The sequence below is a fragment of the Pseudorca crassidens genome, chromosome 1 (genome assembly GCF_039906515.1).
Source record: "Pseudorca crassidens isolate mPseCra1 chromosome 1, mPseCra1.hap1, whole genome shotgun sequence".
Lineage (NCBI taxonomy): Eukaryota > Metazoa > Chordata > Mammalia > Artiodactyla > Delphinidae > Pseudorca > Pseudorca crassidens.
The window spans coordinates 100,981,728-101,008,531 of NC_090296.1; the positions used below are offsets into that span (position 1 = coordinate 100,981,728).

Consider the following 26,804-nt stretch of genomic DNA (forward strand, 5'->3'; position numbering starts at 1 on the left):
TTTGATGACTGTAGTTTCCCATGGAAGATTTTAGCGTCTTGCTTTTTAAAAGAGAAATTTGGTGTGTTTTGGTGTATTGTTGATTTTAGATGTAGTTTGCAAGGTCATGCTAATATTTTAGTGTTGCTTCATTTGTTGGCTTCTATTTTTTTTCCTTCAGGAATTTAATTTTGCGTTTTAGAGCAGTGTTTCTCAAGTCTAACTGAACTTCATAAATAGAGAACCTTAAGAACGTATACGTTGTTGGCTCTAAAAAGTTAGTTTTTTACTTACTAGGTTATACTTCCTTGTAATAGCCTATTTTCAAAGACTTTAAGCTTTTGGAGGTTAGGGGCCATGTGTATCTGGTGAATTCACAGCTTTCTTTAAAACCATGTGTGACAATAGTAGGTACTTAATATTTATTAAGTAAAAAAAAGTAGTAGAATTTGAATCCTGGTTAAAGTTGAGATTTCTGGTAACTAAGCAGCTATAAACTTAAGCCAGAAGTGTCTCCATTCTTCCTTTCCTCAGAACCCACCTTAGCTGTCCCAGGATCCCACCGACGGATTTGTAGCCCTAGCCATGTCTGTCAGCTGTGCCCCTCCCCGAGGAGGCGGTGCCGGCAAGCAGCAGAGTGAGAGTCTGCACGTGCACATCCCTGCATGTGAAAGGGACGCCAGCCTTTCAGGGCCTCAGCAGTTGTGCTCTTCTGTGAGCCTGTTATGGCAGGTGCTTTGCCCAGATCTTTCTAAGAAAAGAGGGCCTAATGTTAGAGCAAGGAAGATTTTGGCAGATGGAAGGTGAGGGGAGCAGATGAAAACAGTTCCCTCGGCTGCTTTATGTCAACACTGAGCAGTCGAGGAGCTGCTGTGCATAGGCGTGTGTAATAGAGGATGAGGAGGCCGTGCAGAAGAAGGTGCAGTCTGACACGAAGCAGAGGTGAGAAACGGCACACAGCTGTGTGCTGGCAGCTCTCTAGACAAGCTGCCCGCCCTCCCCATGCTGTTCACTCTGATCCAAACCAGATCTTCAGACATGGGTCTTAGGCATGAAATGAGAATAAGGACATTCCTGGAGTGAGGAATTGCATGAATAAAAGCTCAGATTTGGGAGTAAGCAAGTTATTTATATGCTGAAGACAGCCTGCAGATTTTGAGAAGTGACTCTCATAACAGGATGCAGGATCCAGAATAAACTTTCAACAAGCACTTGCTATTTGAAGCTAACAGAATAAAAAAAATTATTTCAGCGGATTAAGAGGGAATGCTGATAGGAGGCACTAAAATTACGTGGTAAGGAACTTAGCTTCCTTTGGACTTTATGTGGAGGCATTTGAGAGCCATTGTAAGCCACTGAGTGCATGATTAAAATGATACTTCAAAAACACTATTCTAATTACTCTTCTGGAGATAGAGAAGAAATGAGATTAGTTAGGATTTATTGGCAATGGACTAATCATGAAGTATCGAGAACTTATATTAGTGGAGTGGATTTTGGAAAGAAATTGCCAAAGAATTGTTAATAGGGCCGAATTTATTAGTCTTTCATCCACAGGATGAACTGAAGAACTGCTGAGGTAACAAGTGGGCACAAAGTGAGGAAGAGGGGTCAGAAGTGCTCTTTGGCCGCCTCCCTCTGCTGTGCTGTGTCACAGCAACAGCAGCCGGGCCTCCATCCACCCTCAGCTGGATTTGTTTCTTAGCCCTGCACTTTGATCTCTGCCTGTGGATCAAGGTGGCAAGCCTAAAAACCGTCTTCTTACTTGCATTCTAGTATGCAGTAACTGCACAGAGATATTGGAGCACAAGACTTGAAACTTGTACAGCATCTCTGGGGCATATAGTTTTTCTTCACCTTGCAAATGGGGCTACATCAGAGCTTTAGTGTTCTGATTTTGATACTGTCTTTCCCTCTCTCATTGTTTTCTTAGTCTCAACTTTTCATTGAAATAATCCTACCTACTCGCCATCTCTTCAGCTAAGGAGTATCACGGCTATAACAGCAAAGAGGTTATATGGTGTACGTGCAGTATTCGATTGAACTTTGTCTCACGTTACTACCTTTACACTAGCTAACTACATGATTAATTTTCTATACTTGTTTTGTTTGTTCCATCTGTCCTATTGATCTTGTTTATAATGTGCATTTTTTTAATAACATGCTTTTTAACATCTGAAATGGTCTGCCAATAACATCCAAACACTACTGCAATTCAAAATTTTCTTGGAAATGTTCTACCCTAAAGAACTATGTGCTTTGCCTTTCAGATATATCCATGTTCTTCAGAGATCCATATACATGAATTAAGTTTGTATTTGAGGACTCAGTTCTCCATTTGATTTCTTCCCCTAATATTTCAGTAAATACATGAAACTTGTTCATTAACATGGACTGAAATTAGAGTCGGGGTGCGCCTAGTTAAATAAGTATAAAAATGTTCATGGGGAACTGATACTTCAGTCCTCCTGGTTTTTATTTTCTGGACAAGCTTTTATGTGCATCACTTGACTGTCCAGTCTCATCTCTTGAAGGCCAGTGAACAGAAGCCAGCAGTCAGAACAGCATGAGAGCAGAATTCGTAGCCTGGCCAGGAGGCCAGTGCACCTGTTAGCTTTTCATTCCTCTGTTAAAACGGCCAATTCAGGCTGAACAAAGGCAGGTGTCTTCCTACTTGCTTCCACAGAAGAGAGTATAGAAATTAATAGACCAACAATGTAACTTAAACAGAGGAACTTACTGGTTAGAGTATCAAAACCAATTATGTATACATGCAAATCCTCTAGCTTTATAAAAGCTAAATTGACTTTCCTCATCCCGAAAAGATGGCTGACCTCAGGACCATCCCGTGACCCCACTGTGGTGGGTCATGAGGCTGAGTACCCCTCACTGAATGTTTTCTATATTAACACTACACTAAGCAGACTTTACTCGCACAGCCGTGAGGTACAGGTATCATTATCCCGTTACAGAGGATGAGTTGGGGCTCAGAGAGGTTACCTTACTTGCCAAAGAGCAAACCACAAAAAGCAACAGATTCCCACTCTTGCTGACTCCAGAACCTGTGTTCGTTTTCTTCTCTAAATAGGAGTTGCCACAATGCTGAGGAGCCCTGACCTGGTGGCTCTCAGCAAATATTCTCTGGTAGCTGACAGGTGAGAGTGAAGGTAGCAAGACCCTGACACTGAAGACTTTGCCCTGCTGCTAGTGAGCACAGCCAAGCGGCTCAGGGTCACCAGCCCGGGAAGAAGCTGGGGGTCCTCAGATGTGCACCCAACCACTGTGGCTTCCCAAGTTTTTGGTAGCGAGATGTGACATCACCACATTACCAGGGTCTAAGATCTTCATTACTTTGCATTTGTTGTTTTCTCAGAGCCCTGAAGTGGCTCATTTTGTAGGAGATAAGAGAAGGAAAATTTGGAGAGCAGTAGCAGCAAGTCACTTACCTTTGAAACTGATAATACTATTTCTGGTATGTTCTTGCACAAACTGAGGAATTAATCAGAAGAGCATGCAAATAGTTACGTTTAATACTTTCTAATCCCAGCTGCCTGAATGTCATTTCAAAATTTAATACAGTAAGTTATTAGTCATTTTTTAATGGAGGTATAAATTTTAATACACAAATGAGACAGGCACAGTGGCTTGAAGGTGACTGCTGACCATTCTGTTGTAGATTTCTAATGTTACTGCAGTGTAAGCACAGCTGAGCTTAGCCCCTCAGTTCTTAACAGGTAAGTAACCATGGTGAAGGATGTGAGTTTTTTATTTTAATGGCCGTCTGAACTGCAAATGGACAATCCATTTTTGTACAACTCTAACTGGATCACACAGAAACTTGTCACAAGCAAATTAACATTGTACAAACTAACAGGGATTTCTAACATTCTTTTTCTCATAGTTCGCAAGAGACGAGTTGAAGGAGACCACCAGTAAGTCTGCCAACATGTAATCTTTGGAAGACTTTGAAAGTTTGCCAAGGGCCCGTGTTGTGATATCAGATGTAAAATTTTCCTCGGGAGAAGGGAAAAGACTGGAAATTCTTTTTTTTTTTTAACTACATGTATCTTTTATCTAGTTTAAGTTGTTACCAGTTTCAGATTGTAAATCACTAGTAGGTGATATTTTGTATTCTAAAGCATTATTTCTACTTTCTGCTAAAATCAGTTTTAATTTAGCTTAATTAAATGGTTTATGATGAGTCTTGGGTTAAAAAAATACAATTATAAAAAAGTTTAGGAAGTCATTTATGTAGAGTAATATGAACATTCTAAGGACCAATCTTTTTTTAAGTCAGAAAGGGACATTGCTGATGTCAGAATTGTTGTTGCACCTCTTAGGTACAAGGAACTTCAAAGCTTTCCTTATTCCATGGCAAGGAGACTTTTCCAAGTTTCAGAACACATGAACTTGGCAAGAGTATGGTTTCTGCTTCTATCAAGAAAGCAAAATGCCAGCATTTTAAAACAGATGACTCAAAACCTGGTCATCTGTTTTGGAGTCAAAGCGGATCTCTAGGAGAGAGGAAGCAGTCTCCTGTGCATTCCATGGCACTGCACCTGTCCAAGGTGTCTCAGCAACACCTACAGTTTTTTTCAACAAAGTCATCAGCTTAGCCAGGTTACACACTTTGTTTAAAAGTAGTTAGGTCTAAGTTCGTTACCGTTTTTCATTGCAATAACGTGGGCATTATTAAATTTTTGTGAAAGCTCATAGTAAAAAAAAAGCATCTGAGTAGGAAAGCTATTTTTTTCTTCCCTGTAAAAGGCATATAGCCAGCTCTCAGTTATTTAGGGTAAAAGCAAAAAGAAAGCTGTTTTTAAACACATGAAACCAAAGTTAATAAATGGTGGAGATTAAGTCTGAGGAGCATGCAAAACGGTCCTTTAAATTGATGGTTACTGATGGTAAATTAGAAACTGGCCTGGGTATAAATTAAGAGCTGCACAGGATAGTGAGACGTTCCTACATGCAACACAGAATTGTCTGAATGGTATATAATCACCACTCACTACAGATTTTCCCAACCAATAAGGAAAATGGCTGTTAGATAAATCTGTTTCCTTTCATCTTGTACTTTTTGGTCTACATTGTATAAAAGCAATTTCTCATAACACAAGCTGTCTTCCTATCCTTCAGAGTATTAAGGTGAACAGTTAGACGGTAGTCCTGTGGTGGGAAGACTACTCCAGATCCAATAGTATGATCGATAATTTGGGCCTGCATTCATGTCCTATTTCAGGGCAGCCCCAGAGCAGGAGATGGCAGAGGGGTTACAGCTGCAGACGACAGGGGCAAAGGAGTCTGAGCAGTCCTGGCCTTGACAATTCAGGCCTGGGTGTATCCCTTACAGGGAGATTTTTCTAAAGGAGGAATCTCCTTCCAGAATAGGGGAGAGGTCTATTGTTAATTTTTTTAAACTTCTTGAAATTGAATTATAAAATGTCTGCTCCTTTGTCTTGGGTTGGACAGTTTATCTAGTGAGCTAGGCAACTCCTTGCATGCTACAGTAATAAGCCTTCTTAACAGGCAAAAGCTTTCCTCATGAGGACTGAGTGTGTGTTTTTTTGGAATCAGTATCCATTGTTTGAAAGGGGCCAAAGACTGGCTTTGCACTGTACTGCTATTCCCTTTCAGTTATAGGGTGCTGGAGGTTTTTCCAAGTTAGCAAGTCAAGCTCACTCTCGCTCGCTCTCTCCCTCTCTCCTTTCATAAATGACTTTGGAAATGCACTTGGTTTTAGAGACTGCACAGTTCCAGCAGGGTGGGGAGTCAGCATGGAGCAGCTGTGCAGAGCTACCAGTACACTTTTAGCAAGGCTTCCTTGCTTGCCCTGCCCTGTAAGTCAGTCAGTAAATTGCTAAGTATGTTACCCTTTCCTCTCCAAAGCTTTTTTTTAAATATAGGTAGGTGGGCCCCACCTAAAATTGTGTGTTATACTTGGGGTAATATCTTTTCCACTTATTATTTATCAAAGTATGAAGAAGTTGAGTGATTTCCTTGTACCATTCCAGTTCTGAGCTACAATAGTTCATTATATAATTGAAGAAAAGATTTCTTAATAAATAAGGGTGAACATTGATCTGATTAAATGCAGAAAATCTTTCAAGAATTGTAATGACAAGGGAGAAAACTGATGTTTACTTTGATCTTTAAAAATCTGGCACCTCTTACCCTTTTAGTAACTTTCAGTACTTCTATATTTATCTAAAATTTTTTATAACAGATTGGAGTTGTGAAATACTCTTGATTTTTAAACCAAAGATTTTCTAAGACTTTAAGTTTTTATAGTGTAACCAATGTAAACTTATCTGGTTACCTAAGCAAAGACTATTCTTTGCATTTTTAAATTGCTGTTTTTTAAAAAGCTTTTAATTTCCCATTTTATAAAATTTTATATTCATATTGGAAGTTCTAATTTTTCCAGTTTGCATGAAATTGTATGTATTAAAAAATCAGTATTAATAATATTGATGTTATTAAAATGGATTTTGGTGCTGTACACTTGGAGCTAAAGCCTAGTAGAAGTCTAATTCATAGGTGAAATACATTTTCTAACAGTGCGGTGCCTGTCGTTTAAAAGACCAAATAAACATTTTGTGTTTAAGAAATTAGCAGATTGTTAGAGATCTTAAGGAGAATTACATCTTGATAGTTAAATTGCAGATTCTCGTATTTGAATGAAATAATCCATATACTTGCTTTGTACAGTAGGTGTCCTCTGGAAAAGTTACATGTATAGAGCTTTGTATATTGTTTTTCCATTGACAGCATCTGATATTTTTTCATTTAAAAAGGGGAGTCCATGGTATACTGAAAATTATAAAAGAAAAAATGTTTTGATAAAATGTTAGTCATGTTCTATTGTACATTATATTTAACCGTTGCTACCATTAAAATAAGATTAAATAATTCATGAGGTTTCATAAAATCTTTAAATTTTCGCTCTGTGGTCCCAGGACTGCCTCACTTTTTCCTTATAAAATCAGGAATCACTGTTACCTCCCAGCAGATACAAGGATCACTGTTTTTCTAGAATCCATAGCAATTTCCGTTCTCTGTAAGTTCAGTACTGTCCAGTTTTGCTCCTTCATTTCAAATGCCACTTCACTTAAAAAATTTTTTTTCTATTTTTATTGAGATAATTGACATATAACATTGTATTAGTTTAAGGTGTACGACATAATGATTTGATATATGCACATACTGCAAAATGATTACCACGATAAGTTTAGTTAAACATCACCTCACGTAGTTTTAAAAAATGTTTTTCCTTGTGATGAGAACTTTTAAGATCTATTCTCTTAGCAACTTTCAAATATGTAATACAGTATTATTAACTGTCATAACTATGCTGTACATTAGTCGTAGGACATTCTCTTATAACTGGAAGTTTGTACCACTTGACCACCTTCACACATTTCACGCACTCCCCATGCCCCACCTCTGGCAACCACACTCTGCTTGCTGTATCTATGAATTTAGTTTTTTTAGATTCTGATATGTGAGATGATACAATATTTGTCTTTCTCTCTGACTTATTTAGCATAATGCCCTCAAGACCACTCCATTTTCGAACAGTATTAACTAAAGACATGGCACCCACAAGAAGCAAGCAAATTGGATGTGTCAGAGCACCTCCTATCAAGGGGCGTGAGTTCTTCAGTCTAAACATCTATAGAACCATCTTTTCCATCAGCTCCCACTGAACATTAATGTTTCTGGCTGTTTCTCACCATACGACAGTTAATGTTTCTAGCTACTTCTCAAAGGAACTCTTCACAAATTTTTAAATTGAGAAAATTATATTTACAATAAGCAAAGATTTTTATATTTTTATGTCTTTTTTTTTTTTTTTTTGCGGTACGCGGGCCCCTCACTGTTGTGGCCTCTCCTGTTGCGGAGCACAGGCTCCGGACGCACAGGCTCAGCGGCCACGGCTCACGGGCCTAGCCGCTCTGCGGCACGTGGGATCTTCCCAGACCGGGGCACGAACCCGTGTTCCCTGCATTGGCAGGCGGACTCCCAACCACTGCGCCACCAGGGAAGCCCCTTATGTCATTTTAATGTCATTCTTTCTTATGTCATATTGATTTTTCTGCATTATAATTTAGTTCCGTAAGTCCCTATAAAAACTGAAAAAATTGGAAATTTTTTTATAATAAAACATTTATAACAGTTTGTTAATGCTGAACTCTAACCTGCAGTCTGATCATTCAGAGGAGCCAATCTTGTCAACCAAGTATTTTAGACAGCCTTCATTGACATATAAAGACTTTTACTTAGGACATCTGCTCTAGTGGCTAGATAAGAATAGATTGTAACACTGTGAAACACCACCAGCCATGTCTTGTTAGCATTGTTCAAGTTTGTACACTTTTAAGATAAACTCCCATGGAGTCTACATATGTGAGGCTTAACTCCCTTTTCTACAGACTATCAATATGTTTTAAGTGCTGCAAAGCGATTAATAGGCCTAAAATTTTTCTGTCAGATATTGTAGTCCACTCAGAGAGTAAGGTTTAAGAACAGATTCTGGGTGCTTCTTGGTAGCTGTGTATAGCAATTTTTAGGAGTTTAAATTTCACCTTAACTCACAAAAGAAAAAAAGTCTTTGATTCAGTTTAAACTTTTTAGATCTGTCTGCTTAAGAATTATAAAACAAAAATCGTGAAAAAAAAATTGCATGCATACATGTGCATTTACACACACACATAGCATAAAAACCTTTGTAATTTTGAATAAATGCCCACATTTTTTTCAGTCTTTTGGATGAATTATATTTGGTTTTAGTTATGTTTAAAAGCTTGAAAATTACCTTTATAACAGTGCATCATTCTTTGTCACATGAAATTGGGCATTTAAATACATTTTTTAACTCTAAAATACCAAAATGCTATAAATGCTTTACTTTTTCAATTTTTATAAATATAAAAACTGAATTTTATAATACTGATACTTAAATATTACAAAATATTAATATTATTGGCTCTTATTAGCACAGTGAAAGTTCTTTTGAAAAATATGGACTATAGGCATTTAGAATTTACCACTTCATATTGGAATAAATAATTTCACTAAAGTTTATCAAATATACTGTAGACTTGGACTTTTTGGAAAATCCATTTAGTGCCTATGTTCTAAATCATTCCTTACACACCTCTTAAGAACAAGTTTATTAATTTCCCTGAGTTATTCTTTCCTACCCTATTAAGTTAAACCATATAAAACTGTCAATACGTGACCATTTATACCCATAAAAATAGTAAGTTCATACGGTTCAATCTCATACCATCAGTACTCCGTCTGGTCTGTCCATAAAATCAAATTAAAAAAAAAAAAAGGGCTTCCCTGGTGGCGCAGTGGATGAGAGTCCGCCTGCCGATGCAGGGGACACGGGTTCGTGTTCCAGTCTGGGAAGATCCCACATGCCGCAGAGCGGCTAGGCCCATGAGCCATGGCCGCTAAGCCTGTGCGTCTGCAACAGGAGAGGCCACAACAGTGAGAGGCCCGTGTACGGCAAAAAAAAAAAAAATTGAGTTTTTTTTTTTTAAATCGACAAATATGAAGAAACAGGGACCTATGATACAGTGCGTTCTGGGCCTGATGGGAGCCAATCCAGCTATTAAACTAGAGATTAGTTTTGCAGTAAAACAAAGACATCTCTCATCAGTCACCTATATCCACCAACCAAAAGAAAATCAGCGCAACGTGTAATGGGTTTGAGGAAACTTTTAGGGATAAACATCAAATAATTGAATTTTGAAACTTAAGGAATAATGAAATTCCCCTTGAATCTTTAGTGTTGGCTGGCCTTCCAAGCAAGGATGGCTGTCGGGCTTATGTTCACATATGGGAAGTCTTGATGCCTGTTGGAGGCTCGGGTGCTTGGGTTGTCAGGTAAGTCTAGCTCCTGTGAGTCTGAGTGGACGTGGTGCCAGGAGCTGTGGCTGTGGGAGATAATGCCCTCATGCTCAGCCCAGTGGCACCCTGCTCCAAGCACCAAACAATGGGAGGATCCAAAATCCCCAAACATCTTTTGGCCTTCAAATATTAAGCTTTCCACCATGTCTACAAGGGTTGAGGGCCTCTAGGCTCGGCCCAACTGCCCTGTTGCTGAAGTAGCAGAGCCTCAAGGCCAGCCCTTATAAAGAACAGCTGACCTAATCTACAGATTTAATGTGATCCCTATCAAATTACCCATGACATTTTTCACAGAACTAGAATAATCCTGAAATTTATATGAAACCATAAAAGACCCATAATTGCCAAAGCAGTCCTGCGGGAAAAGAACAAAGCAGAAGGCATAACCCTCCCAGGCTTCAGACAATACTACAAAGCTACAGTAATCAAAACAGTGTGGTACTGGCACAAAAACAGACATACGTATCAGTGGAACAGAACAGAGAGCCCAGGAAAAAACCTACACACCTATGGTCAATCAGTCTTTGACAAAATAGGCAAGAATATAAAATGGGAAAAAGATGGTCTCTTCAACAAGTGGTTCTGGGAAAGTTGGACAGCTGCATGTAAATCAATGAAGTTAAAACACACCCTCACACCATGCACAAAAATAAACTCAAAATGGCTTAAAGACTTAAACATAAGATATGACACCATAAAACTCCTAGAAGAGAACACAGGCAAAACATTCTCTGACAAAAATCACACCAATGTTTTCTTAGATCAGTCTCCCAGGGCAACAGAAATTAAAAACAAAAATAGACAAATGGGACCTAGTCAAACTTAAAGCTTTTGCACAGAAAAGGAAACCATAAACAAAAAAGCCTACGGGCTGGGAGAAAATGTTTGCAAATGATGTGACCAACAAGGGCTTAATTTCCAAAATATACAAACAGCTCATACAACTCAACAACAACAACAACAAAAAAACACAACCCAGCCGAAAAGTGGGCAGAAGACCTAAATAGACATTTCTCCAAAGAAGACATACAGATGGCCAATAGGCACATGAAAAGATGCTCAAGATCACTAATTATTAGAGAAATGCAAGTCAAAACTACAGTAAGGTACCACATCACACCAGTCAGAATGGCCATCATTAAAAAGTCAACAAAGAGCAAAGGCTGGAAAGGGTGTGGAGAAAAGGGAACCCTCCTACACTGTTGGTGGGAATGTAAACTGGTGCAGCCACTATGGAAAACAGTATGGAGTTTCCTCAAAAAACTAAAAATAGAGTTGATGTATGATCCAGCCATCTCACTCCTGGGCATATACCCAGATGAAACTAATTCGAAAAGATACATGCACCCCTATGTTCATAGCAGCACTATTCACAATAGCCAAGACATGGAAAAACCTAAATGAATGAATGGATAAAGAAGATATACAATGGAATATTAGCCATCAGGAAGAATGAAATAATGCCATTTGCAGCTCAACAGACTTGAGGTTGCCAAGGGGTTTGGAGGGATAGGAAAGGGAAGGAATGGGAGTTTGGGATTAGCAGAGGCAAACTATTATATATAGGATGGATAAAAAACAACATCCTACTGTATAGCACAGGGAATTATATTCAATATCCTGTGACAAACCATAACGGAAAAAAATGTGAAAAAGTATATATACACATATGTATAAGTGAGTCACTTTGCTGTACAGAAGAAATTAACACAACATTGTATATCAACTTTACTTCAATAAAATTAAAAAAAAAGAAGAATAGCCGACTTTATGATTGAACTGTGCTAGTACTTCTCAGCATTCTGGATGAGTCTCTAAATGGCCTTTCTGGAGCGGGTGCTAATTATGTCTGTGTTTACTGCACAACTATGAAATTATACTTTAAAAATATAAAAGGGAGGGAAATATAATATATATCCAGGTTTTCTGCGTGGTAAGATGATGGGCCATTTCCTTTCCTTTGACCATTTCTATTTAACAAAAGACTTCTAAAAAAACGTATCTAATCAACTCTCAGAGGTAGAGGAATATAAACATTAAATCATGAAGAATTTACATGGTCAAGTCCAAATCCCATCAAGTTGAGCAAACTGACTTCAGAGAAGTTGAATAACTTCCCCAAGATAATATCATTGGCTTGTTCATTCAATAAATACTTTTTATGCACCTATTATGTTCCAGCTACTGCACCAGTCACAAAGCTAGAAGTCAAATCTAGTGTTTTGTTTCCCACTGCTCTTTTTTCTCTAAACCTTTTGGTGACCATTTCTCTCAGATATTTTGGGTGTCTTTCTCCATAAGGTCACTAATGTATCTGTTCAGCAGTGTGACTGCTGTGCAAATAAGTTCCCGACTCTTGTCTCAAAAATGTTTTTGTTTTTGTTTTTAACTTAAGAAAAAGCTTTGGACAGAGGTCTTAAGTTCTAACTCAGCTTCCATGTCTGTAAAATGAGAATAACAGCAGCTGCCCTTTGAGTTGTTCTGAGGATTAGAACTGGTAAGGCCCATGCAGCACTTGGCAAAGCACCGAGTCTCCAGTGAGCCCTCCCGTGCTGTACCTGCTCGGACAAGGAAACCCAAGACCCAGAGCAAACAGTTACCAAAATAAACTTCTCATTTGGGAAGAATGTATTTTCTAAAGTCACAGACTTGCTTCTGAACATTTTTTAACCACAACTAGGATTATGCAAAAGCAACTCAATTCCCCCCTTCAATCAAAACAAGTCATTTCATCATTGTTTTAAAACAAACAGTTGAAAACCATACTTACAGCAAGCACGCGTTTCATACTTCAGTCATCCTCTTCTTCTTCGCTGCCTGCTTTCCTCTTTCTGGAGGGTTCACCTCCTGAACAGATATGAGAGAGAAGGTGTAAAATTTAATACTGAACGTTTCTGGAAATTTTGTCTTAAGCAGTTCTGAGCTGATGGGGGAGCTAGCCCTTCATGTTAGAACCCTACCCACCAGCGGCGACCTTGTCCACAAACACTGCCTCTACAGGTCAGACAAGGGGAGCCCGGGCTTCCCTGGGCAGCAGTCAGGGCTCAGGGACACCTCACTCTATCCTGACGGGGATTCTGCTCATTATTACTTGAAATACATACCTCTGCTTCCTCAGTACTTCACTTTCTCTATCTAAAATTCAGTATTTTAAAGCCTGTCAATTTTTTTAAAAGGACTGCTTGTGTTTTATGTGCTTTTTCAGTATGCTTTCCAAGTTTTAAATATATTTTTTTCACATGAAAAATTAGTGCTTCCATTACACAGTAAGGCCGATTTCTTTTTTTTTTTTTTTTTTTTTAGTAAGGCCGATTTCTATTACTGAGATGTTTCCTCTGATCTGTAACTCCAAACCCATAGCAATGCATGTTAAGTGTTCAGAAAACACTGGATGAATGAATATGGCACAATGGCAACAACATAGTGATTTGCTTGTGTAATTAAGACTTACATTTTCTTTGCACTTGTGCTCTTATAGGTGGAAAAGGAAATAATTAAAGGAAAATAATTTTAACAACATGGAAACGATCTAACCCTCCACTATTATCATACCCATGATGAAGGCGAGAGGGCCCTTGCTCTACTGTACCCAGCTACTTCTAATTCTCTGGTCGAGCCCTGGTGTCTCAGCCATGTGTCTTTTCTCACAGGTCTCTCCATCCTCTGGCATGTCCACCCTAATGCTCTTCCTTCTGCAACCAGCAAGACGGCACAGGTGTCAGGCCCTCCTCTGGGCCACGTCTAGGCTTATTACTGCATTCATCTCACTGAGTTACAGGGAGGTGTGTAGACATCTGTCTGTGCTCTAGGGCTGTGAGCTCCTCTTCATTCCAGGAGTTGACTTGTGGCTACAGGGCAAACCCCTTCAGACTGAATAAATTTGGTTTTACCCCATCACTGGTGAGCTTCTTTGCTCTCAGCGACCTTTGAGCCTTATCTTCATCTGGTCCCTCATCACTCTCTGAAGAATAGATTCTGGCCCTCTCCTCTGAAAGCAAAGGGACTTTAGATACGGGATTGACCTTCAAAGATGAAGACCCATTTATTCCTGAATTTTTCTACTCTTGAATATTGCTACTTCCCACCATATATTTCCCTTGAGGAGCCAACAATTTTTTAAAGTTTTCATAAAGAAGTATGTACAGCTTTCAAACATGCTTAAATGACTTAGATTGGAGAGGTTTTTCCTTCGGAGAGATTGTCTGATCATTTTTAAATACCCGAGGGGCTTTGTGCACACATTTTTTAAAAAATTTATTTTATTTATTTCTTATTTTTGGCTGCATTGGGTCTTCACAGCTGCACACAGGCTTCCTCTAGTTGTGGTGAGCAAGGGCTACTCTTCGGTGTGGTGCACAGGCTTCTCATTGCGGTGGCTTCTCTTGTTGTGGAGCATGGGCTCTAGGCACACGGGCTTCACTAGTTGTGACATGCGGGCTCAGTAGTTGTGGCACGCGGGCTCAGTAGTTGTGGTTCCCAAGCTCTAAAGCGCAGGCTCAGTAGTTGTGGCACACGAGCTTAGTTGCTCCGCAGCGTGTGGGATCTTCCCAGACCAGGGCTCAAACCTGTGTCCCCTGCATTGGCAGGCAGATTCTTAACCACTGAGCCACCAGGGAAGCCCCACATATTTTAAAACTACAAAGTTTAAACACTGGGTCCCTATACAAGCAGGAGAACTGCCTGTTACACATTTTCCTCCATAAGGACAAAATTATTTAATTGATTTTCTTATTATGGGGGTGCCTTATTTTCCCAGCTAAGCTTTTGTGTGGCAAAGTGGTCCCAGGGAAAACAAAATAAAAGGCCTTGGTACTGTTGTCCTAAGTGAATAACAGCAAGACAGTAAGAGCCCACGAGAGCACAATCGCTCCCACGGCCCTGAGATGGTGAAGCGTGACCTCCTCTCCCTACTCACCTCGGCCATGGTTCTTGCTGGCTTCTCCCTCCTCACCACTGCTGGGCCCCTGGTAGGGGGCACTCGGCCCCCGCTGGTTCTGCTTTTCCCACAGATGGATGGTCTCCTGGTGAGTAGACGCCCTCAAACGTTCTTCTTCTTTCTGTAAAGAAGCAAATAAATTACTGAACTTTAAAACAAAAAATGAACTCACTTAGTGCCCCCTTGAAACTACTTTACTGTAAAGAACACGTAAATGCCTCGCCCAGGATAACACCAGTTCCTATGTCCTCAGGGTACAGTTCTCTCCACTTTACACCTCTGTTACCACACATGGTCATCATCTTGTTCGTTCGAAGGCGTGAAGAAAACACAGGGTGAAGAGGCAAAGGCTCCCTCCCTCACACCAACCGCCCCATCAGAACTGGCACCGGCACAACCTTGGGAGATGCAGCGTCCCCTGTGCTGCCAGGCAGAGCCCAGAGTGTGGCGACCAGCCTGAGGAACCTCGTTCATGTCCAGTGGACGCCTGAGGGAGGCGGGTTCTCTTCACCCTGAGACAGACACCTGACTTGCCCAGGCTCCACCGAACTACCATGGTGCCCACATATTCCAGTCTGGGGCCCTCAACCCAGAGAGCTCCCCACAGCTCCTGATGGCAGGATGGGGAGGTTCTGGTGGGGAGGGTCCCTGAGCCCCAAAGCAGAGCCTTCATTCCCTTCCATCTGCCTGGTTTCTACACACTGGGGTTCACTAGGCAGAGCCAGTGTCAACTGAGTCAGAATGTCCTCATGACCTTCCCACATCACCTCCTATCTGGTTAACACAGTTTAATGATGTACATCAAGGGTTATATTTTTATATAAAGATTTTTTTAAATTAATTTATTTATTTTTGACTACATTGGGTCCTTGTTGCTGCACGTGGGCTTTCTCTAGTTGCAGCGAGCAGGGGCTGCTCCTCGTTGCGGTGTACAGGCTTCTCATTGCGGTGGCTTCTCTTCTTGCACAGCATGGGCTCTAGGTGCGTGGGCTTCAGTAGTTGTGGCTCGTGGGCTCTAGAGCGCAGGCTCAGTAGTTGTGGCCCACGGGCTTAGTTGCTCCGCGGTATGTGGGATCTCCCCGGACCAGGGGTCGAACCCGTGTCCGCTGCACTGGCAGGCGGATTCTTAACCACTGTGCCACCAGGGAAGCCCGGGTTATATTTTTAAATTACTAGTTTCCCTCTGAAATCTCATAGATTGGAGAGAGAACACCCGAGGGTCCGATTGCTGTATCTCACCATCAGCCATTGACTATGACAATTACTGTGGTTAAGCACATGCTTAGAAGGTTAAGCAGGCTCCCTGACAACCACAAGAAATAAAACAGCTGTGACAATAAGAAATGATGAATTAACATTCTGGAAAGCACAGTTCTTAATACCCCAAACAATCCCAGGATAAACCTCAGCCAACATACCTGAACCATCTCTGTGCGCTGGCATTCAGGGTCACGACCAGCCATCGGTAAGATTCTAATCTTCTGTGTCCTCGAGCATCTGTTAGCAAGTAGCAGCGTCATCTTTCTAAGTGTGGCACAGTCTGTAGCATGAGGTCTGCAGGAAACAGAAGAAAACGTCTCACCGTTTACAAAGAATATTTGGAGGCAATCATACCAACAGCAAACACAGTTGCGGACAATGACACAGCAGCCCCTGCGGCAGCCCTTTCCTCTGGCGCATGCGCACACCAAGAGCATGCTCGCGATCGGCAGGCTTCCCAGGTAAATGTCCCTGAAGGGAAGGGACACGCTGGCCAGCAGAGCAGCACAGACAGTCCAGGCTCTTACCAGGTGCGTCAATCAATGTGAGTTAATAACCGGTCTTCTGGTTTGTATGGCGGGCTCATGTTGGTTTCCATAGCGTGAACTGGCTCCCTGAGGGACAGCAACTTGTTGCAAAGGTGAAAAATAGCATGGGAACCAAACCATGGGCCTTGGTGAGCTGCACCTCAAAATCAGGTCAATCAGAACTGAGGCAGGCTTTGTGCACAGCCAACCTCTCTGCCCTGTTGCTCTTTAACTGCCAAGTAGCTGTGGGTCACTATGAATAGTTACCTGAAGGTGAGTTTGGACTTAAAGATGGCTTGTCCCTGCAGACCAGTGTCTTCCCTAATGAACAGCTGGTTGTGATTGCCCTGCATCGGGGCCTTGTCAACATCAAACACCTCATTGCCTAAATGCAGGGACAGGCTGGAAATAAGAAATAGTTCAGTTATTAGCGTGGATATTTAACAAATCCTACAGCTTCCATTCTACCCTGTTAGCTGTTCTTAAAATGCTGTGGAACTGCAGCATCCTGTCCCCATAATGAATTCATAAGAAAAACAAAGAAAAGATACTGGAAACAACTAACCTAACCTTTCAAAGTAAAAGGTGGTAAAATCCATCTTCCTTTCAACTTCAAATATAATTGTTTTTATCATTTTCCCACTCTCTACCATTTCATTAGTAAAATAGAAACCATTTTTTCAAACATACCGATTTATAATGTCCAATTATCACAAATGGGCACTAAGATTAGGCTTTCATCTCAATAAGGTAGATACTGTGAATTTGATCACATCTTGGGTCTATGACTAGAGTATCCAAGTGCTGCACTGTGATCTTAACCTTATTTATTTCTCCCAGGTTTCCCAGGTAATGCCAGAGGCCTAGATCTTGTTGATTCTTTAATGAAAGATGATCCTAAAATACGGTCCTACGCAGAAAACTTCATTCATCCCAGGCCTCCCCCTGGGCATTTCCGTACTCTTCAGGCATTTATGCTCACCTTCCATCGGACCACTTGACTATCCGAGCATTGCTTTCTTTAATTTCATTTCCTTCTTTGTCCCGGCGTATCCTCCATCGTATAGTATTTTCTATCTGTTTCAAAACACAAAGGCATTAGAAAACCAGTGTTACTAACTGCGTGCTCTTTTTTCCTCAAGTGACCTATAATCATGTGCCAAGAGTTCATAGATGGTAAGAGAATAAGCTCACCACAAAATAGCTGATTAGGCAACATGGAAACCTTCCTGCTACAGATACCTAGAGATATTGGTTGAACTCAACAGACATTTTGTTTTAATCTCTGAGCTCCAGTTCATGGCAGTGGAAGCAAAAACTTCGGGGCCATATGAGATAGGCGGTTACAACTGAGATCTCTGTCTATTGCAGCCCAACTTGAAGGCTATGAACCCAGAGAAAGAAGGACTAAAAAAGGACCCATTCGCCTAGTAAGATAGAGAAGCTCTGAGTATTAATTTTAAAAAGAATATACAATTAAGTAATAAACAACAGATTAAAACCTGAGACTTTTGCTTTACCCTACCCTTATGGTGGGGAACTCCAAATTACAAAAGTAGCATAAAAATGGATCCTGCCACGGCTACCACTGCGGCCTCTGGCAGAAGCTTATTCAAAACCCGGTTAAAGGCAATGCCATCCCTGTGAGAGCAATGGTAGGGTTTTGCCATCCAGGCCTTCTTGAGGGGGACCACCTAATGACAAGGCCTATTTTCTGTGCATAACCTGAATTTCCATAAAGAGTCTGAGATACTCTTATTGTGGGAAGCTGCTTGGATCTATCCACAATAAAATGTGGAGGCAGTTCGGTGTACCTAGCTACATTATTATTTATCCTGAAGGAAATAGCTAACAATTTTCAAGAATTTTTATCTTTACTTCCGTCGAAAAATTACAACCGCAAAAGAAAGGTTAAAAAAGTGACAATTCTACAAGGATTTTTTAAAAAGGATATATACCTTCTCCTCTAAAAATACTCTGAAAAGATATTTAATTCCTTGTTCTAAGCAGTTATTTGTTGATTGTTTATGACAATAAACATAAAGATCATTTTATAAGCTGGTCTCAAATTGTTACCCCTGTGTTTTACTTTATAAAAGGAAAAACTCAAAAAAAAAAAAAAAAAACAAAACACAGGAATAAAGTGTGAAATGGTACCTTTAATTTTAACCTGGTTCTATCTTCTTCATCAAGCACTTCCTCATCTTCAAATTCATCTTCATAATACTCAGGATCAAAAGGCCTAAAAGTTGTTTTTTAATGTAGTATTAGCCATCTTTAGTATTGAATATAATTAATGTATAAAATAATCTTTACAACATGCACTAATATGTTAAAAAAATCACAGTAGACAAATAACTTCATGTAAAACTTCAAAAAGTATGCAAATTACTGTACTTCCTTGAAATTTGATTTTAAAACATATTACCTGAAATAAAATCCAAATGTGACTAATAGTTCGAAGTTTTTAAATTATATTTTTGTTCGGTGACGTATGTCCTCTAAAGTATAGGTGACACATGATCTATCTCTTCATATTTTTTAAGAAAAGTGTCATGTTTAATTGCATAAGAGCTTGCAATAGTGCACCATCGTGAATAATACCCATCAACACTATTTTGTTGTCTAAAATTGTGGTCGTTTCTAGATTCACAAAGGCTTTTGCATTGAACATTTGTGATTTCTCTAGAAAACTTTCTCACTCTCATTTTCCAATTTTTCAGCTTTATGATAGTGAAAAATACCTTCATCAGCTATGTCTGCTCATTTATAAGAAAGTGCCAAAGTGCTAGAAGAATTATTAGCATTAAAACTTTCTCACACCAGTAATTCATCATTTTCTACCACAGCACATTCTAAGTTTATTTTTTCAGAGTTACATGAGAAATCTCCCACCTCTGTGATTAGCCAACTCATTATAAATAAGAAAAACATTTACATTCCACATGTTTTTACTCAATATCTTGGGGGGGAAAAAAAAACCTTTAATCAGTCCTCTTACTTGGGTTCTATGCTGAGAAATTTGGGTAGTTTAACAAAGTACAATTCATTTCCTAAATCATAGTTGATGCTGGGAATTTCTACTTCTATTTTGGTTTCAGAAATTGGCTCTTCCTCCTGCTGGTCCTGAGGCACTCCACGTCCATCCTAAGAAGAGAATCAGAATGTGAGAGCCTGAGTTGACATTAGAAATGCTCTAGCTCTCCTTCTGCACTAGGCAGATGCAGGTGTGACCAGAAGTAAACTTGGACACCCCTTCAGAGATAAAGCAGTTGGCAACCCCTCCAGGCCTCTCCTTAAAATTTCATCCTCTCCCCACCCCCCCAAAAAAACCACCATGCAAAATAAGACCTGTTAGCCTGCATTACCAGAAAAAATGTTGACATATCTAGCTTGCATAAGATATTTAGCAACAGATGTGTGAAATTATGCAACCCCTCAATGCTAAGTAAGTATTAAAATCAGAGAAGAATGTCAAATAGTACACACTTGGCACATGTGTAAATAAGAAAAACTTTTAAATAAAAGGTTTTCAAATTATGCATCCTCACAGTCTAGCCCCTAAAGTTTGGCATCAAATTCATTCTGAGCAATTCCTTCTATTCCCTTTAATATCCAGAAATTCCCAACATAGCTAAGAAAGTCAGCCATTCGTCAGATGTTTCAGACTGCTATTCATTATCCATGTCCCCTCCCTACATGACCCATCAGCCTCTGAAACTTTTTTCTTAACTTTGAACAATGGGCCCAGTTGAGATTTGTTATTGTACTTACAGTAACAGGCTGTCCTGAAATGGGTGGTTGATTGTCCCTGTCACTCTCTGAAGAAATGTCATCTATGTCTCCAAACAGATCCATGGTCCCACTATAATCTTCAATGTTGGGGGAAAAATGCACAGTATTAATTTCTCTCACTGAAGTTCTTCACACAGTTCTTAGCCCATCACTTCAACATATTCCCAAGATTCATAAACCAAACCTCCACTAAACCATGATCAGACTGGCTCCCTGAGCCTGGCCCTCAGAAGCCTCACAAGAGTGTCTACAGGGAAGGGAAACAGCAAAGTTAGCTGGTGGAAGGCCAAGCTGCTGTGATAGCCAGCTTTCAAGGTGGATCCTAGGGATCCCTGCCTCTGGTATTCTTGCCCTTGTGTGATCCTCGCCCACAGGTATCACGGCTGGTCTATGTGATCAATAGAATACAGCCTCACTTCCAAGGCTCTGCATGACATTGTGGCTTTTTTGCCTTGCTCTTTCTCCCTTGGGTCACTTGCTCTGGAGGAAGCCAGCTGCTGTGATGTGAAGACACTCAAACTGCTGTGGAGAGGCTCATGCAGTGACAAACTGAGGTCTCCTGCCAAGAGCCATGGGAGTGAACCATCTTGGAAACAGATCCTTCAGCCCCAGGCAGGCCTTTAAATAACACAGTCTCAACCAACATCTTGATTGCAGCCTTGTGGGAGACCCTGAGCCAGTGCTAAACCACTCCTGACCCTTAGAAACGGTGAGATAGATTAAATGTTTGTTGTTTTAAGCTGGTGCTCTCAATGAATATAGTTAGGGAAGGTGGGGGATGGTATGCAAGTCACACAAAATATGTCTGCTCTGACACTCCTATCTCCCTGTCTTTGAATTCCCTCTGCACAAAGCCAGGGAAGCTTTGGTATCTCAACTTCATTAAATGAAGGCCACCACTGAGTTTTTTTGGTGAACCAGTCAAGTATAGAGCCATGTCCAGCTATATGTCCTAACACATCAAATCCAGAATATATCGATATAAGTGCACCCGTATCAGTAAATTTGGCCCAAGGTAGTTAGTGTTTGTCCTTCATCTCACATTCTTAGAATCCACGTCCACACACATTCCCCAGGCTTTTGCTCATATTTAATAGCAAAATCTTGCAATTCTTTTGGTGTGTAAGTTATTTCTTCTTCAGTCAGAGTTTGTGCTTTCTTTGCCAGAGTATGATGAGATCCTAGTGATGGGTCTGCTGGTAAAAAGTAGGTCAGACAGCACTCAGCTGGGTGATTCTTGAGGGGAATGCAGACTGCCCCAAGTGATGTTACTACAGCATTTTCAAGCAAGAAGACTAGTTTCACAACCTACCGAATGGGAGAAAATGTTTGCAAACGATAGGACCGATAAGGGGTTAATATCCAAAATATATAAACAGCTCATACAACTCAGTATCAAAAAATCAAACAACTTGATTAAAAAATGGGCAGAAGACATGAATAGACATTTTTCCAAAGAAGACATACACATGGCCGACAGGCACACGAAAAGATGCTCAACATCACTAATCATTCATGGAAATGCAAATCAAAACCACAGTGAGCTATCACCTCACACCTGTCAGAATAGCTACCATCAAAAAGTCTACAAGGGCTTCCCTGGTGGCGCAGTGGTCGACAGTCCGCCTGCCAATGCAGGGGACACGGGTTTGTGCCCCGGCCTGGGAAGATCCCACATGCCGCGGAGTGGCTAGGCCCGTGAGCCATGGCCGCTGAGCCTGCGCTCTGCAACGGGAGAGGCCACAACAGTGAGAGGCCCACGTACCGCAAAAAAAAAAAAAAAAAGTCTACAAATAGCAAATGTTGGGGAGAATATGGAGAAAAGGGAACCCTTGTATGCTGTTGGTGGGAATGTAAATTGGTGCAGCCACTATGGAAAATAGTATGGAGGTTCCTCAAAAAACTAAAAATAGAACTACCATATGATCCAGTAATTTCATTCCTGGGTATATATCTGAAACAAAAACCCTAATTCAAAGAGATATGTGCATGCCAATGTTCACAGCAGCAACATCTACAATAGCCAAGATATGGAAGCAACCTGTCCATCGTCAGATGAACAGATAAAGAAGATGTGGTATGTATACACTGAAATACTACTCAGCCATAAAAAAGAAAGAAATTCTGCCATTTGCAACAACATGGATGGACCTACACGGTATTATGCTTAGTGAAATAAGTCAGAGAAAGACAAATACTGTATGTTATCACTTATATGTGGAATCTGAAAAATAAAACAAACCAGTGAATATAGCAAAACAAACAGACTCACAGATGTAGGGAACAAACTAGTGGTTACCAGTGGGGAGAGGGAAGGGGGAAGGGACAAAATAGAGGAAGGAGATTAAGAGGTACAAAGTACTATGTATAAAATAAATAAGCTACAAGGATATACTGTACAGCACAGGGAATATAGCCAATATTTTATAACTTTAAATGGAATATAATTTATAAAAATATTTGAATTACTATTTTGTACACCTGAAATATAATATTGTAAATCAACTATATGTCAATTTAAAAAAACCTGTTTCCTCAGATATAGGAAGGCAGACTGCTTCTCACAGGCAAGGCAGGCTCAGAGGGACTAGAAAATTTGTTTTTCAGCTTTATCTGAGTCCAAACAGAAATCCCCATTCCTAGTTTCTTTCTCAGTCAATACCCTTTCACATGAGAGACTTGAAGAGGCTGTGAATTCAGTTGATGTTGTAGTTCTGCAACCACACAATTACATGCGTTTGATTTTCAGCTACCTCAGCCCTCTGACTACAAGATATGAGATTCCTTTAGGGCTGTCACAAGTGCTCCCTGGTTCTCTGACCGTGACTTGAGCAGAATGTTTGAAGACCTAAGCTTCTGTGAAGTCATAAAGAGAAAGACAAATACCACATCCCTTATATGTGGACTCTAAAATACAACACAAAGAAACCTATCTACAAGACAGAAACAGACTCACAGACATAGAGGACAGACTTGTGGTTGCCAAGGAGGAGGAGGTGTGGGGGGAGAAGGAATGGGAGTTTGGGATTAGTGGATGCAAACTATTATATAGAGAACAGATAAACGACAAGGCCCTCCTGTATAGCATAGGGAACAATATTCAGTATCCTGTGACAAACCCTAATGGAAAAGAATATGAAAAAGAATATATATGTATAACTGAATCACTTCGCTGTACAGCAGAAATTAACACAACATTGTAAATCAACTCTACTTCAATAAAGTTTAAAAACAAACCAAAATTAACCTAAGCTTGTCGACTTTCTGTAAGTGCTCCAGGGCACTCAGAAGCATCCAACCCACACCACAGTCCTTAGTCATCAGGACCGCCTAACAAGTGTAGCAGCCGCTTGAGCCCTCAATCACAGGGGATAATCTGGTTCATCATGATGCCAAGGCACCACCAGCATCCTGTTTCCCATTGGTGAGGAGCTCAGACCCAAACCAATCTACACATCTCATCTTTGAGGATTTGCTTCCTGGACTACCCAGTCAGGTCCAAGTTGGGCAACAGAAAACATACCAGTTGTCTACACAGATAGATCTTAGTATTTTTTAAAAATTGTAATTAGGTTTAAAGTTGTTGATTTGGTTACAAAAAGTACAAAGAGGACTCCCTAAGGGATCACAGAATTCGCAAATTCAGAGAGCAACTTCCACCCCTAGAGATGAGGGAACAAAGGGGAAAGTTACAATTATTATTAAACTTACAAACTTACAGACAGGGCCCCTTGGAGCTGAAACATACCTGAGGAAGGGAAGTGTCCAGCTGGTACTGATGTCTCTCGGGAGTACAATGAAGCTGCCTCTTCAAGTCTTGGTAAACTGCAAACCGGACTGAGCTGCTGTGGGAAGAAACTACTGCTGCTGCTGAGCCCCCTCAGAAAGAATGGAGGTCAACAGGAAGCCCCCAGAAAAGTTCCATAAACAAACAGGAAGGAGGAATCTTTTCTTTGTTATTCAGGCTCCCAGTTCCCTCTGGCGCCCCCTAACAGGGGGCAGCTGGCAAAGCTGAAATGTGCTTGCAGAGCCTTGGCTCTGCATAGCCAAGCTCTGTAGAGAAGGGCAGGTTTGGAGACAAGAGACAAGAGCTCAATCACTGTCACATATGTGTCTGCTAGTGAAAAAACAATGTTGCCTTGTAAAGGACAGAGTCAAAATGAAGGCTCTCAAGAGCCAGGCATCGGAGTTTCAACTTGATAAACCAAGAAACAGCAAGGGACTGAAGGTTTCTGAGTTTAGGAGAGTGACACAGTGGTGAGTTAGGACCTTATTCTCTTTCAATGTCACTTCTCTATAACCAGGCTTCAGAAGAGCCTCCCACAAGCCACCCCTCCTAGATTGTATTAACAGGCCTAGTCCGTTCATAAGGGAAAGATTAGGCTGTGTAGAAGAGCACTGCAGAAAAGACAAATACATATCTTAAATATGGATTTCAAACATATCTGCTAATTCTTTGCCATTTCTACCATCGAGAGGAGTCAAACTTCCCTCCCTTTGAATATGAGCTCACATCAGTGACTCACTTCTATTGAACAGAATGTGGTGGATTTTGAAAAAAGATAATACAGCTCTCTTGGGGTGCTCACCATTAGAACCCAGCCACCATGCTGTGCGAAAGCAGGGCTACAACTAGGACGCAACATGTGAGATACTCACTTTGGTGAAAAATATAAGTGGTGCCAGAATCTTAGTGATCAAGGTAAATAATATTGCAATACATTTTCAACTCCATGCAAAACACTCCCATAAACAAAACATCAAAATTTCAAATAAAGAGACAGTCTATCCAGTTTTGTACTTGTGCCACTCTTCTCACTTGGCTTACCCTAATCCCAGCCCTGTCAGATCATCTTTATTTAAATTTTTGACATTTTATTCATCATATTTTTACATTAATTTTAATTTTTTTAAATGTTGTATTACGGTATTATTAAACTTGATTGCTGTAGTGGGCTGAATAGGGACACTTCAAAATTCATATCTACCCAGAACCTCAGAATGTGACTTTATTTGGCAATAGGATCTTTGCAGATGTAATTAGTTAAGATGAGGTCACACTGGATTAGGGTTAACCCTAAACCCATTGATGGGTGTCCTGAAAGGAGAGTGGGATCTGGAGACACAGAGCAGAGACACAGAGAGACACAGAGCAGACACACAGGGGAACAAGCCATGTGAAGACAGAGGCAGAGATTGGAGTTATGCTGCTACGAGCCAAGGATTAGTGGGATCCTCCAGAAGCTAGGACAATGCAGGGAAGGATTCTTCCCTTTAGAGGGAGCACGGCTCTGCCGACACCTTTATCTAGGATTTATAGGCTTCAGAACTGTGAGAGAATGTGTTTCTGTGGTATTAAGTCACCCAATTTGTGGTACTGTGCTACAGCAGACCTAGCAAACGAATACAATTACGGAGGCTTTTTTGCGCCCCTTTTAAAACTCTGCACCCCAGAAGAATGCCTCACTCGCTTCACCTGGCCCTTGCAAGGCTTCTCTGTGGGGCCTGGGAGGAATTCACTAAAACCTAAGAATTAGTGTAAGGCATTAACAAAATCAGCCTGCTTTGGGAGGGGTCAATTTCTTGAACAGAGACCTGCTTTTTAAATTTTTTTATTACAATTAAAATTACTCAAAAGCAAATCAATTTATTTCAGTCAAAATAATTCATGTTTACATCATATTTATAAAACAAACTGTACAATAAAATACATAAAGTTCTCACATTTTCTACTTCAATCATCATCTTCTTCCTCTTCGTCACTGATCACGTACTTCTTGTGCTTTTTATTTGCTTTATCATCATCTTCTGCTTTTCTCTTTCCAGAAGGCTCACCTTCCTAAACAGATAAAAATTTGAAGAATCTCAAAGTTCATAGAGAATATTTCTAGAAAGGTTTATCAAAAGTAGCTCTGAGCTGAATAACCCTCTGAAAACCCAAAAATAACATAAATTTTAATAAGAACATTTACCAGCTGAATAAAACCAGTGGTTAAAGTCATGGCCAGTTTCCAAATCTACAGGTACTAGAGGCATTCAAAATGACTACGGAGTAATAACAAAACTAACCCTAAAACCCAATTTCAGGCCCATGAGGGCGAACTAAGCAATTATGACCCAGTCTCACAGGGGGAAGAAGCTGTTGTATATAGAGAAGAGCTGCAGGAAAGTGGAAATGGGCTTTGCCCTGGGAAGAGTTAGGGCTCTCCCAAAGAAGTCAGCCTATATAACCGCTTGTTCTGCTGACTATTTTGAGCATAATTAGGCATTTACTTAAACTTTTTTCTCCACTTGCTGAGCATTTCACTTCTTCGTTACCTAAAAAGCATTCTAAAGACCGTCAATTTTTTTTTTTTTTTTTTGTGGTACGCGGACCTCTCACT

The 26,804-nt window shown here is 40.4% G+C and overlaps 3 protein-coding genes across 4 annotated transcripts in view; 1 reads left to right on the forward strand and 2 right to left on the reverse strand.

Annotated features, from left to right (window-relative positions):
- The window catches only part of TMOD3 (tropomodulin 3), an 84,901-nt gene extending 78,008 nt beyond the window's left edge, over positions 1 to 6,893 (forward strand). For both annotated transcript variants that reach the window (XM_067747211.1, XM_067747204.1), the window contains one exon: positions 3,881 to 6,893. In XM_067747211.1, coding sequence (XP_067603312.1) covers positions 3,881 to 3,915 — 35 coding nt within the window. In that variant the 3' untranslated portion in view covers positions 3,916 to 6,893. The remainder of the gene's footprint in view (positions 1 to 3,880) is intronic.
- On the reverse strand, positions 4,786 to 26,262 carry LOC137229392 (RNA polymerase-associated protein LEO1-like). The gene is made up of 10 exons (XM_067747226.1): positions 26,146 to 26,262; positions 20,401 to 20,498; positions 19,628 to 19,773; positions 18,784 to 18,868; positions 17,609 to 17,703; positions 16,894 to 17,028; positions 16,258 to 16,393; positions 14,819 to 14,960; positions 12,674 to 12,750; positions 4,786 to 6,792 (listed from the first exon to the last, which is right to left on the reverse strand). Exons 2-9 carry the CDS (start codon positions 20,482 to 20,484, stop codon positions 12,695 to 12,697), a joined length of 879 nt encoding a protein of 292 aa, XP_067603327.1. The 5' UTR covers positions 20,485 to 20,498; positions 26,146 to 26,262; the 3' UTR covers positions 4,786 to 6,792; positions 12,674 to 12,694.
- LEO1 (LEO1 homolog, Paf1/RNA polymerase II complex component) overlaps positions 26,018 to 26,804 on the reverse strand; it is a 49,158-nt gene continuing 48,371 nt past the window's right edge. The window contains exon 12 of the mRNA XM_067747191.1: positions 26,018 to 26,260. Coding sequence (XP_067603292.1) covers positions 26,156 to 26,260 — 105 coding nt within the window. The 3' untranslated portion in view covers positions 26,018 to 26,155. The remainder of the gene's footprint in view (positions 26,261 to 26,804) is intronic.